Consider the following 12,974-nt stretch of genomic DNA (forward strand, 5'->3'; position numbering starts at 1 on the left):
TGCTAATTCAAACTTTCATTGTATTTTTTCCAATCAGTTAATGTTTTACTTGAATGTCATCTAAGTTGGAACATTGCAAACAATGTAATATTGTGAAAAGCTGCTGGAAACTAGGCAGAAGACATCTGTTGTCAGGGTATGCAAGTCATCAGGTTATGCATTTCACATAACTAAGTTTTTCCATCAGGAAATGGTACAATAGTTTTTCCTTTAGCACTGACTACTAATCACAAGGAAGGAAAACTGTATATGTTAACATTTCAATTTCATGTTTGTCATTACCTATTATCAAGGTCTTCCAGTTTAGTCCAACTGCAAGCAAAGTACTTTAAATAACATGTGAAAAGTCACCAATTTGTTGTACCAAAGGATCATAGGAGCTGCAAAAAATATGAAGTTGTGGAAAAGGTTGTTGCTGTATTATTCTAGAACACTTTATTCACAAATCCTTACTATCCAACTTAAACTGAATAGTGTGGTTTCATAGCCTTGCTGCTGACCTGAATAAAATTGTCTACTTCACAGGTGATAAATACACCTTTTACATTTTACTTCAGGTCCCTTTTACCTCACAGCTAGACTTTTGTTTGTGCTGTTTTATAGCTGTACATCCTGAACCAGTATTTAAATTCTCTTTATAGAAATTTTGTACAGTACAATTGTTTCAAAGGTGTTTTGCTTTTTAAATAAAGATGACTATTAAAATGTTTGGTTGCAGTAATTTTACTAAATCTATTATCCATTGTAAATGACAAAAGGGGACTTTTGGCCAAGAAAAACCATTAATTGAACATTACATGTTGCAGATTTGACCTTACTATGGAAGGCAAGAGAGCTAAGAGTTGTTAATGTTTGTTTTACACATGTCACACATACTGTAAGGCTAAAGCATGTAATTTGTCCATTAACATCCTATGAGACAGTTTGAAGTAAGCTAAACAACACTTTGCAGACATGGAGACTTCTCTAACTGCAGACATTTTTTGCAGTTAAACTAATGGCAAGCATGGTGAGGTTAAGCACAGGCATCTATGTGTTTCTCATGGAGAGTTTAACACCTTCAGTGGTCCAGTTCAGAGTGGGAGTATGAGCATCCCCTTCAGTACCGTGACAGCTCTACCAGCAATGTCGACTCTTCCGTCATCTTTCAGGTTCAGAGTGAGCTCTCCACCTCGGCTGGAGCACTGGTAGGCTAACGTGCGCACACACAGTTTTCCATTTAACTGCAACAGCGTTCAGTGTACTGAACCAGTCTTGAATAATTGCATTCATATTTCTTATACACTGAAGTGACTTACTGAGAATCTGTTCAAGAATTCTCAATACTTTTACAAACAGTAATTGCGATGTCTGAAGAATTTCACAGGTTCAGATATCTATTTTAAATTGTTTTCTCAATGAACAGCAATTAAAAATACTTACCCAGCATCTTTTTCTTGTCTAGTTTCTCTGACCAGTAACTGCCAAGTATAGTGTGTGCAGAGCCTGAAAATGCCAAGTAAAAATGGCACACATTCATACCTGACTTAACAGAAAGTAATTGCAAGGTGTGGGTTAAAAATGACTCTTGCTGTTACCCCCAGAAAGTCATACTTTAGGACACATGAATTCCAACAACACTCACCGGTCACAGGGTCCTCTGGAATCCCATGCCAGGGGGCAAAGTTCCTGGAGATGAAATCGTATGCTGGTTTTGAGGAAGGGTCTCCTTTCATCGTGACGATGATGGACTTTATCCTCCCGCTGCTCTCGGCATGCAGAAGAGCTTCCGGATCAGGCTGAAGGGAGGTCAAAGCCGTCCTGAAACATCACCAGAAAAAACCTCAAAGCTACAAAGGCACATAGAGCAATTACAGCCATATTTTCCAGGCATTAAGATTCAATAAGGAACCTTCTATAAGCTTGTCTATGTACCTGTCACAATGATCACTCAGACGCACCATTAGCGCCTTTATCGCTCCGCAGTGCTGCACATCAGCAACAGGCAGGTCTCCAACTGCAATCTGCAGGATACCATTCAAACCATGAACTATAGATACATTGATTCCCCATAAGCAAACCATATCTGAACTATAATTTGCTAACAGCAATAGAGCATATGTAAAAGCATAGAATTTTAACTCAGCAAGGTGGGTATGACATTATTATGAATTAAAGTTTAAATGTCTTGTACTTTCAAGCATTCATTGGTTTCCACTATAGTATTCCATTGTAGATTTGCTTTAAATTCCAAGAATTAAATACACTATTGTTAAAAATTCTGCCAACTTACTTTAATTAGATCTTTCACCTCTTTTGGGTCCTGAAGAACATAAGAATAGATAGTTATAAATCATTTATAACCTTGCAAAGATTAAGCTATAAATGATTAACTAGGAAAATGTAGAACTAAGGACTGGGCTAAGGATAAGACAGAGAATGCTAGTGTCATAAGGCAGTGAAAGTTCCAGTTTTGAAACAAGATGTTTTTAAATAACAGCCATGAAATATGGGAGACATACAGTACTACAGTATAATTGCTATGTCACACCCTACATCGCCACATTTTGCCTACCTGTGGAGTGGGCTTGTTTTGAGGAAAATCCATGACTATGGCCTCTTCATGCATGCGAACATACAGCTCACCGCTCAGAGTCTCAAATGTCACGGAGGGGTTAACATTTTCTTTTAAATACATAAAAAATGTATTACAAGGGCACCAGTTCAAGCATCATACAGTGGGTGTATTTCATATTCTTAAACTCACTTTGTTTTCTTCGTAAGAGTTACTTCGCTGCTTCTACAAGAGCACAAAGTATGTCACAGCTGTCTATACAATATATATATATGTTAACATATTTACTGTGTGTGTATATATGTCATTTTTACATGATTTTTACCCAGGGGAAGATCTTATAAATGGTAAGTTAAAAAGAGAAAAAGACATAAGTATGAGTGTTCATCACACAAGATGTTTTTTCTGTATATGAGGACCGCTAGTGTCTCCACTCAAAAAACTCATACTTTTGTGGTAAAACAGCACAGCCGCTGAAGCAATGGTGGCATGTCCACACAGGGGGATTTCATTTTTCGGGGTAAACCACCTCAGCCCAAAACGGACCCCTGCAAGGAAGACAAAACTGAAATTGCTAACATTATCCAAGTAATGACAATAGATTTAAGACGCATTTAATGTGAACAAGCTGTTTATCCTGTATAAAAACGATGTAGGATCAGAACCAGAACTCTTGTTCCAGGCAAAGTGTGGCTGTGACATTTGATAAATGTTTTTGTATAGTGTGAGACAAATAGAATTTCTACAGCAAAATTCTGCAAAACTGATTTGCTTTTTAATACCTGCACATCTGAATAAATGGAAGATTACACATCCATACACAACCATGTTACATGGTTTAACAGAACACCTGAACTGAAGTCATCCGAAGAGTTCAGTGTCCAGATGAACGCCGTCTCTGAAAGGTTCATCTCTGCTGCAATTTTCTGGTACAGGTCATCGTGCAATTCCTGGGTATGTGGAAAAGCATTTCAATTATTACTATTACTTGTTTAAATAAATTAACCGCTGTCAGCCACTTGATCACGGAACGGCTTGGTGACACTCACATGTTGCAGAAGGCAAACCGCTGCAGGATTGCCTCGGAAAGCTTGGGTGGTGAAGGCATCCACTACGAATATGGGGATGTTCATGGCTCACCGTAGGCTGTCAGGGTGTTTCACAGATTCACCGTGGACCTGCAATAATGCTGTGTGACTGAGACCCCTCTGTGCTGAATTTATTTATTTAAGTGCTCTGCAATGGACTTTAATCCTCTGAGGAGTAAGGCCTCATTTAAAGGGACACCGTCAGAGAGATTTAAAACTTTAAAGCTGCATGGAGATTAAAATACTTTGACTCACCAAAAAAAATTATGTATTTTTTAAATTATCACAGCTGCAAAAAAAAAAAAAAAACCTGCCACTTTATAGGGGAAACTAACATACTGTACTAATAAACTAAATATGGGTGGCACAGAGGGCCGCACCTGGGTGGTGTGAGAGGTGGTGTTCTCCCCGTGTCTGCATGGGTTTCCTCTGGCTGCTCTGGTTTCCTCCCACAGTCCAAAGACATGCTGTTCAGGTTCCCATAGTGTATGAGTGACAGAGAGTGTGTGTTCCGCAGATGTATGGATGAGTGACTCATTGTAGTGTATCTAGCAGTGTAAGTCACCTTGGTAAATAAGCCTGTGTGTGTGTGGGCTGATAGTATGAAGTCGCCTGGAAGTGTCTGCAAAATAATAAATAAATGTAAATAATGACTATAATTACTCAGGGTCCTTCACGAAGCAATCTCTAAAGAATTTGCAACATACCGACTACATGTAAGAAATCACTGACAAAACGCCCGTCTGGACAAAACGCCCGTCTGGACAAAGCAACTTGTCACAAATAAATGAAACTGAAGACACAAGCGAGTTCGGCGCACTTACAGCCAAGCGCGTGCACGGCAAGTCAAACCGCACCATGAGCTTCCGGCCTTCACTTCTCGCGAGATTACCGAAAACGCGGAGTTTCTTAAACTTTTCAAGGCTTCGGACTAATTTGATTTTTTTCTTTCTTTTTTTTTTTTTTTAAATTTCTTTTGCACTTTATTCACAAAAAACAGCCGTTTCAAAAGATAGGCTCATGAACAGAACAAGGAACCCGATCCAGATATTATAACAAACAATCACAATGTCAGACTGGGAATAACTTTGAATAACAAGAAAGAACTGCCATTTCGTTTTAAAGAAACAATGTCTTTTTAGAATATCCCTGTTGTTCCAAGTCCATTCTGATGGGGATTTTACTAATGTTTATATTTACCTTTTTAATTTTAAAATGTCAGTTTTGATGGGGATTTTACTAACTGCACAGTAAGTAATGTACACTGTAAATTGCACATGAGAGAAGTCGGAGGCCACCTGTCTCAGAAAAAAAACATGAATGTGGGATGAAAACAAATGAAAATTATTAAAAAAACATAACGTGGGATAAGATCTGAAATGGAGAAATGAGTACCAAGGAATTGCTTGAGCCAGTCTAGTCTATTTTTAAGGTGTCATTGAATGTTCCGAAGTCAAGGTAATTCACATCCTCACATGCACTGGTGTTCATTAAAGATTTTTTTTAACATGATAATGTGTCCTGCTCTTTCATATAAAAATGAAAACCATCAATAACCGGATTTATATTTAAAGGACACCTTATTTTGGGCGCGTTGTCTAAACCTAGAAGAATCTAGATAAACTCAATCTTGGCGATGTACAGTATTTCACCTTAATGCAGCTGTCGCCATTCTTATATAAAGTGCGACAGAATTGTAGAAAAAGTGGCACAGCAAAATCTCTCGAATCAAAGCCTGTTTGACCGTCTGAAGAACTACGCAACGATCAGTCTGGCTACAGCTCGGAGTGCGCGCGCCACATCGGCCGGCGTGATGTCAACTCACGTCGCAAGGTCTCGCGAGATTGTCAAATGAGACGTCGCTTTCTACCTGAGGCGGAACGGTGTCGGAGGGACGGTGAGCGATTGCGTTTATTCTGTTACTCGTGTCTTTTCGAAGCCAAAGTCCTGCTTAAAGCGGCGTCCGAGTTCAGCGATGAACTGGTTTTTCGATTGTGGAGAATGAGATTTGACTGAGCTAACTGGCGAGAGGGAATGGAGGAAGTGTCGCTGCTGGGGCCCTGCTATGCTAACCGCTAGCTTGCTGCTAACGACGTGTTGTTGGTGGCGACGGACGCGAGGGGTGGGTGAACGAGCCGGCTGCTCACTAATAATTAAGTGCATTATTGCCCCACTTAGACCTAGTCCATAGTCCTTCTGGCACCTTCTGAGATGCTTAACGGCATGCAAGCCGATGTGCGACACGAACTGTGTCGTTTACTTGAAGATTCAGTGCGAGTTATACAATCATTGACAGGAAGTGATATTTAAAACAGTTGAGGTGCTGACACAGCGGGGCTGTTTTCCATGTTTCCAACTCGGACTGATGAAGGATCGCAGTGAATCATGGGACTTTTTCTCACGGGCTGTGTGGCGACGGTAGTAACCTGTGTCTTCTAAGACGGTGCGGTCTTGCTTGGTGTCCGCTTCCCTTCATCACGCCCTCAGCCTCAGCAGTCTGACATTCCTGTCCTTCAACACTTATGGACATGGGCGACAACTGGCCGTGTCCAGCTCGAGTCCAAAGGGGACGCTATTGAGTCGCAGGCAGAACAAGGTCTCCTGGGGTAGTCAGTAAACAAGCCTTGAACTCACTAATCATATGCAACTTTTCTGAAAGTCTAGTGGTGAGTTTACATTGCATTTATTTAGTTTGTGCCTTTTCCCAAGGTGATTCATAGTGTTTCGTACAGTACTTTGTTTGCAAAAGTCTTAGGCACTTAGATGTTTTAGATTATTTGATGTCTTCTGCATTAGTGTTAATGGGAAAGAGCATATTTTTAGATTTACAAGTATTACAGTAAGGGTTTTGTGTGTTGTTAAAGAAAGAAAGTACGACACAGAGTTTAAAACCACTTGTCCCGAGCGGGGTTGCAGTGAACCGGAGCCTAACCCAGCAACATAGGGTGCAAGGCTGGAGGGGGGAGGGGACACACCCAGGAAGGGATGCCAGTCCATCACAAGGCATCCCAACCAGGACTCGAACCCCAGACCTGCCAAGTATGCTCGGGCCAAGCGCTTGTTGGCAATGGGTGGTTACTAAGCTTTACAGGAAGTTTATTAATTAAGAGCATTATTTTTAGAAGCATTCTCACTTTACAGCTTTTTTCACCCAAGTGCCTAGAACTTTTGCACAGTACTGTATATTAACCTAAAAGTTGGTATGAGTATGGTACAGCTGGTGGTGTAGTGGTTACAGCTGCTGCCTGGGCCCAAAGGTCACAGGTTTGAACCTCACCCCTAACTGTAGTACCCTTGAGCGAGGTACTTGCCCTGAAATTGCTCCGGTAAAAAATTATCCAGCTGTACAAATGGGCAAATAATTCTAGCTAGATTAGCATTGTAAGCCACTTTGGAGAAAGCATCAGCTAAATGAATGTAAGTTCAGGGTAAATACCTTGATGAAGGAGTAGCAGGTGCAGGGATTCAAAGGTATGATATGCTTCCAGATTACATAGCTGTTTTGGGTGTTACACTTTAGGCCAGGAGACACTAAAGGCTGTATAATAAAGTTGATCATCTTCAGACACAAATAACAGCTTGTCACCTTCTCCAATATGGATAAATAATGCCAACACTAGTGCAGAGCTGTTTAAATTCTAAACTCTCTTGATTTTTTTTTTTTTTTTTTTTAATTTTTGCTGGTCCATCTTCATATTAGTAAATGGGCGAAAAACAGTCCATGGTTTGCTTTTATTGTGCAAGTAGTTAGATTAAAATATTTTAATTTGCTGGAGGTTGGCCTCCTGTAAGGTAATTCTGTCTTGTTTCAAGTGTGTTTTTCTAAGTCTGGTTTCATAGCTTCTCTTCTGCGAAAGAATTGTACTGTCTGGGCACAGTCTTCCACCTTCTGTGAGTTAAGCACGTTAGAGAGTGTCGCTGTACTCATGTTTTGTTTTATTATAAGTAATACAGCAAAGGTTGGTATATTGCGTGTTCGTTTCTGTACCTAAGTTCTGATTTTTGGGTTTTGTTTTGTATGTTTTGACAGCTGCAGAAGCCAGGAGATGTCTCTTAACGATGAGGGGTTCGTCGTGCGAATTCGGGGCCTTCCTTGGTCCTGTACACAGGAGGAAGTGGCTGAGTTTTTCTCAGGTAGGTAAATGCAGTCTCATTGAGATGGAAAAAAATCCTGTTGCTGATTAAAATAAATGCGTAATCTACAACCAATCTGAAGTAGTTTTAACTTGAAAAGGTTCTGTAGCTTGTAACTAACTCAGTGCTGCTCTCCGCTTTCAGACTGTGACATAGTTGGGGGCGTAAGTGGAGTGTGCTTCACCTTTTCTAAAGAAGGACGGCCCAGTGGAGAGGCTTTTATTGAACTGAAAACTGCAGAAGACTTCAAAAATGCCATCGCCAAGGATCGTAAATACATGGGCCATCGCTACATTGAAGGTGTGGCAGTATTTGCTCATTGGGGCATAGGGTGATGGTAGGCAAGAGTGTTACTTTTTTCTAAAAAAAAGAAAAATTTGTTTATAGCCAGAAGTTGCTACAGTACAGTAGTGGTTCTTGGTGCTGTGCTAAATTTCCCAGAATGGGGCAAGGCAGAGAATTATTATAAATGAGAAAATAAATCTCCATGTCCTCAAGTTATAGTGCTTGCAGCAATTCGTTCAGGTTGTCTTAAAAATTACCCGTACACCAGAGTGGTTCCGGGTTCTGACTTATGTAAATGTATGGAGAGCCTTTGAAAAATTAGCTCCGTTGTGCTACTAGCATCATTTTGCCCCTTCGCAGTGTTCAAGTCAAACCGCAGCGAGATGGACTGGGTACTGAAACGCTGTGGCCCTACTGACTACGACAGCAGCAGTGGGTGTATGCTGCGGCTGCGAGGGCTGCCCTTCGGCTGCAGCAAGGAAGAGATCGTCCAGTTCTTTGCAGGTACGCGCAGCCCCCCCTCCCCTAGGCACGGCCTCAGCTGCTCCAGCACTCGCTGCAGCAGCCTCTAAAAGATAGAAATGTGAAGGTCGTGTCCTTGCAGGTCACATGGAAACACTGCTATTTTGGTTATTTGAGGTATAAGACTCTGATTTATTGTATAGACAACCTGCTGTAAGAAAGCACAATGTAACATTATGTCATTAATATCAAAGTAGCTTGTGATTAATGTAAGCAAATAAGGGGCAGAATTTCTCAAATGACTGAGCACATTTTCCACCACTGACTGTTGTCATAAATGTGGAATATGTAGTGACTTTTAGAGCATTTTATGGCCTCCTGTCCATTGGCAGTATTTAACATTGATGGATTTGTCTTACTGCTTTTAACTTGTATATATCCTTTTTATACGTGCAATAAAAACATAATTTATAAAATAAATCATCAATATTAAAATATTGAATGCACAGGCACATTCAGAGAAAATGTCAGATGACACTGTTTAAAATGCTACAGAAGTCACTATATTTTCTGCCACAGACTGCTTTCTATGTTTGTCTCTGTTGCAAAATATATTTTTGTTTGAGAAATTTCTATATAAAGACATTTAATGAGGCATATTTTTTCTTTAAGAAAGAAACTGACAGTCTGTAGTTTTGGGTTTTTGGTGAATGGGTTAAGTATTTTTTTTTGCTGAAGATTTTAACGTGTCTCCCCTTGTGGGGGTTATCTGTCCTTGGGTTGAAGGGTTGAAAATCGTGCCAAATGGGATAACATTGCCGATGGACTTCCAGGGGAGGAGTACGGGGGAAGCCTTCGTGCAGTTTGCCTCAAAGGAGATAGCAGAAAAAGCTCTTGGGAAACACAAGGAAAGAATAGGGCACAGGTGGGGACGGAGAGACTGGGCTGGGAATTAATGTTATTACTAATGTGGGGATGGGGTGGGGGTGGGGATAAGGGGTTATGATCTTGGGCACTTATGACTAATAATTCCATATGGCTCATTTTTCTGTGCGGGAGGAAAAAGAGTGAAGTACACTGTAGTATTGTACCTCAAAGACTGAGTGAGGGCTGTATGTGGAACCGTGGCTGCCGAACGGCATAAAAGCCTTGGCCTATGTGTGGGAGAAATGCCTTTGAAAAGGCCACGCCTCTTCTTCTGTCCCTCACAATCCTGAGACACCGCTGCATGACGACATTGCAGTCAGCCAGTGCCTTCTGTGTGCATTAAGAATGCCATGACAAAGTGTGCTGTATTGCTAGCTAAGTGTGGTAGAGTAACAGTTCTGTGCTCACCACATACATCATGCAAATATAAAAAGCCCATCAGTTTTTGGGTATTGGTCCCAAGAATAAGTCATACTTAAATAGCTATTTTTCTTCAGTTTTATTTATGATTGCCCATATGTGTACCATGAACATAACTGTGTTTTGTCTGTTAAAATGCTCCTTAAAGAGACCATTGTATCCAGTGTGTATGTTTTACCCATAATTCCTCTGGAAATGACCTTCACTAGGTACATAGAGATCTTCAAAAGCAGTAGAAATGAAATTCGGGCTTATTATGAGCTGCCACGGAGGATGATGGGACAGCGGCCAGGGCCGTATGACAGGCCCTTGATGGGCCGCGGAGGGTTTTTTGGTCCTGGACCAGGAAGAGGGGGCAGCGTTTTGGATCAGATGCGCAGTGGAGGGGGCTACAGTGGTGGTATGTATGCTTAAATCTGATTAATTATGCATAACCAAGGTAGAGCCAATAAATGATTGGCAGCTGTGTAACACTGCTGGGGGCTTGCAACCACAATGTCGTACGGACAAATCGACAAACCACTGACTTGTGTAAGATGTATTTAAAGGAAAGTATTACACAAGGGGGATTTCTTATGTTTCACATAAATACTCAGTAATATTATATAAGCATATATGGTATCAAAGCTGCGGTGCTAAAATGTTGCTGTACAACACTTTTGGTTGTTTATGAAGCTATAGTGTTTATTCCTTAGGCTACGGGGGATTTGACAATTACAACGGCTTTAATAACTACTGTTTTGGCAACGGCATGTTTGAGGACAGAGTCAGAGGCGACCGAGCCAGAGGTGAGATGGGTTCCGCTTTCAAGCAAGTAGGGCAACGCATGGAGGACCGCAGCGTTACTGAGAGGGACTGGTCTCGATCTCTGCAGGGATGGGTGGACACGGCTACAGTAGTGGGGATGCTGGCTCCGGCTTCCACAGCGGACACTTTGTGCACATGAGGGGCCTTCCTTTCCGAGCGACCGAGGCAGACGTTGCCAGCGTAAGACCCCTTCATCTATATCCAGTTATTTTTTTGCAGAATGCAGTTTTAGGGAGCATAATTCTTTAGTGTCAACGTATTTAAATTTATAGGGGATGGGTTATGTGTTTGTAGTTCTTCGCACCACTGAGCCCTGTACGAGTGCACATTGACGTCGGGCCCAACGGGAAATCCACAGGCGAGGCCGATGTGGAGTTCGGCTCTCATGAAGACGCAGTGGCCGCCATGTCAAAGGACAAAAATCACATGCGTAAGCACCTGCTTGTTTTTTCTTGTGAGCTTTACTGCCTGTGGTTATAAATATAGTATATACGAAACCCACAATGCATTGAGTAATTTTTCTGTGTCATTGTAATAAAACCCTGCGATTCTCCCCCACAGAGCACCGATACATTGAACTGTTTTTGAACTCTACAGCCAGTGGAGGGTCTGAAATGGGTTAGTGTGAATTTTTCCTCCATAGTGATTGTATGCTGAGATCAACTGTCTTCTGAAGTTAATATTTACGACCTGTTGAGAACTTGCAGGGGAAATGTTTCCAGTTGCGATACAAAAAGTTTTACATGACTTATTACCTGTTCCTTTCCTGATTTGTTTAGGTCGTGGTGGTGGTGGTAGTTTCTACGGCAGCTCTGGAGGCATGGGTTCAAGAGGAGGTGGGCTGAGGGGGATGTTTTAAAGATGCCATTTTGAAATGACAAAAGCTCATCACTTTCATCCAAAGTTGGAAGACTTTTGTATTTGGGAATGTTTTTCACATGATCAAAAATTGTATTTAGAATATTTCCTGTTCTCACTGTGGAAATATATTTCAGATGTTACATAGGTTAATCAGTTATTGTACATTTTGCTCATTAAATTTTATATAAAATCTTCTCCTGTGGTCTTTCACTAAAAGTCAGGTCAGCAGAGTTTTAACCTAACAGGCCAGGATGTCCCAGAAGAAATAAATCTCCACTGTTCTCTAGTCTATCTTCCAAGTAAACATTGGTGTGGAATTTAAAGCAATGCCTGAATTTCCTTGTGTTAGACTTTTGACTGTTGGTACTACAGGAAATTAAGCTTACAGTGCAGCAAAAGAACCTCATACACAGACCATTTTTTACAGGGACTAACTTTTCCCTTAAATAGGTCACCTGGAGCTCTGGGTGTAGTGATGAACAGCAAATATGTCCCCTCCCTGCTCACTCATTCTATTACAAGTCAGCCAGTGCAACAAGCCATCTGAGCTAGAACCACCAGTACTTAAAAGTTCTGCTATCAAACAGGAAGAAATACAAGCAGCACAATTACTGCAGTTCTTCCAAAGCCACTGGTTTCCAGAAGGCTACTATTCAATGTGTCCACAAGGAGTAAAGACCTACCTGACAGCAACACTTTGTTTTGTCAAGACAGTAGTAGCCAAGGAGGAAGTTGGTAAGCGGACAGGTAAAGAGACAACCCCAAACTCTGCTTTGGGACAAGGTAGGAAGGAGCAATTATGCCTTGTAAAGATTTTTGAGGTCTAGAAAATGTTAACGCTGCAATAATAAATGGTTACTTTTAAAAAAAAAAAAAATCCATAGCAGCTGGCCTTACATGGACCCAATACGGATATAGGAACAAACAACTACCACCCAACCAAATCATTCCTGTATCAGACAAAGAACAAAACCGTATGCCAGAAAATTTTTTTAGTACATACTCATCCGAAAAATTTGGCACAAATTTTAAAAAAAAAAAATCTATACACATTTTACCATACTAAGAAAACAATGCAAAATTTACTGGAATTAATAGGAAAGTAAGAAGGCTCTTTCTGAATTACTTTGCGTGTCACTAAATACTCAGATTTCATTTAAAACAGTGGTAACTGATAGAATGTACGTGAACAAACACCAAACACTTTGCATTAGACATTGTATGCTGTACTGTATTCTGTACCATACTCTATACTGCACACACAGTATCTTGGAGAACTGCAGTATAACGTGCTTGAAACACGACCATTTAAAACATTCAGATTTTGAAATGATTAAACAAAGAAAAAAAAACTATGTGCACATTCAATTTTAATAAACCTTTTAGTGCTTATTAACAATAGTCAATATGCCATTTTTATTATTTGGCACCTCTGG

At 40.7% G+C, this 12,974-nt stretch overlaps 2 protein-coding genes across 6 annotated transcripts; one reads left to right on the top strand and one right to left on the bottom strand.

The window, feature by feature from the left end:
- Nucleotides 1-4: 4 nt before the first annotated feature.
- On the bottom strand, nt 5-6,170 carry LOC108932864 (phenazine biosynthesis-like domain-containing protein). Of its 4 annotated transcripts, none has more exons than XM_018749537.2 (10): nt 6,069-6,170; nt 3,604-3,732; nt 3,405-3,504; nt 3,004-3,102; nt 2,555-2,664; nt 2,273-2,302; nt 1,915-2,003; nt 1,625-1,800; nt 1,423-1,485; nt 5-1,192 (listed from the first exon to the last, which is right to left on the bottom strand). In XM_018749537.2, exons 2-10 carry the CDS (start codon nt 3,685-3,687, stop codon nt 1,074-1,076), a joined length of 870 nt encoding a protein of 289 aa, XP_018605053.1. In that variant the 5' UTR covers nt 3,688-3,732; nt 6,069-6,170; the 3' UTR covers nt 5-1,073. The 4 variants fall into 4 exon arrangements, with proteins under 4 accessions (XP_018605053.1, XP_018605052.1, XP_018605054.1 ...); XM_018749536.1 differs by lacking the exon at nt 6,069-6,170 and adding an exon at nt 4,467-4,524; XM_018749538.2 differs by lacking the exon at nt 6,069-6,170 and adding an exon at nt 4,350-4,368.
- hnrnph3 (heterogeneous nuclear ribonucleoprotein H3 (2H9)) lies at nt 5,480-12,567 on the top strand. 2 transcript variants are annotated; one of them, XM_018749540.2, is made up of 11 exons: nt 5,480-5,539; nt 7,673-7,776; nt 7,921-8,076; nt 8,422-8,565; nt 9,310-9,448; nt 10,080-10,270; nt 10,566-10,658; nt 10,745-10,857; nt 10,972-11,107; nt 11,239-11,295; nt 11,457-12,567. In XM_018749540.2, exons 2-11 carry the CDS (start codon nt 7,689-7,691, stop codon nt 11,534-11,536), a joined length of 1,197 nt encoding a protein of 398 aa, XP_018605056.2. In that variant the 5' UTR covers nt 5,480-5,539; nt 7,673-7,688; the 3' UTR covers nt 11,537-12,567. The 2 variants fall into 2 exon arrangements, with proteins under 2 accessions (XP_018605056.2, XP_029106903.1); XM_029251070.1 differs by lacking the exons at nt 5,480-5,539; nt 7,673-7,776 and having other exon boundaries at nt 8,034-8,113.
- Nucleotides 12,568-12,974: the final 407 nt, after the last annotated feature.

Source organism: Scleropages formosus, chromosome 4 (genome assembly GCF_900964775.1).
Source record: "Scleropages formosus chromosome 4, fSclFor1.1, whole genome shotgun sequence".
NCBI lineage: Eukaryota > Metazoa > Chordata > Actinopteri > Osteoglossiformes > Osteoglossidae > Scleropages > Scleropages formosus.

What these genes read in the sequence shown, in the direction of transcription:
- LOC108932864 (XM_018749537.2), bottom strand. Translation starts at nt 3,687, where the DNA reads ATGAACATCCCCATATTCGTAGTGGATGCCTTCACCACCCAAGCTTTC. An exon ending in TGTGCTGTTTTACCACAAAA is followed by an intron (nt 2,665 to 3,003) that starts GTATGAGTTTTT and finishes TGTATTTAAAAG; the next exon opens with AAAATGTTAACCCCTCCGTG. An exon ending in CTGAGTGATCATTGTGACAG is followed by an intron (nt 1,801 to 1,914) that starts GTACATAGACAA and finishes GTGATGTTTCAG; the next exon opens with GACGGCTTTGACCTCCCTTC.
- hnrnph3 (XM_018749540.2), top strand. Translation starts at nt 7,689, where the DNA reads ATGTCTCTTAACGATGAGGGGTTCGTCGTGCGAATTCGGGGCCTTCCT. An exon ending in GGGCCATCGCTACATTGAAG is followed by an intron (nt 8,077 to 8,421) that starts GTGTGGCAGTAT and finishes GCCCCTTCGCAG; the next exon opens with TGTTCAAGTCAAACCGCAGC. An exon ending in GATCGTCCAGTTCTTTGCAG is followed by an intron (nt 8,566 to 9,309) that starts GTACGCGCAGCC and finishes CTTGGGTTGAAG; the next exon opens with GGTTGAAAATCGTGCCAAAT.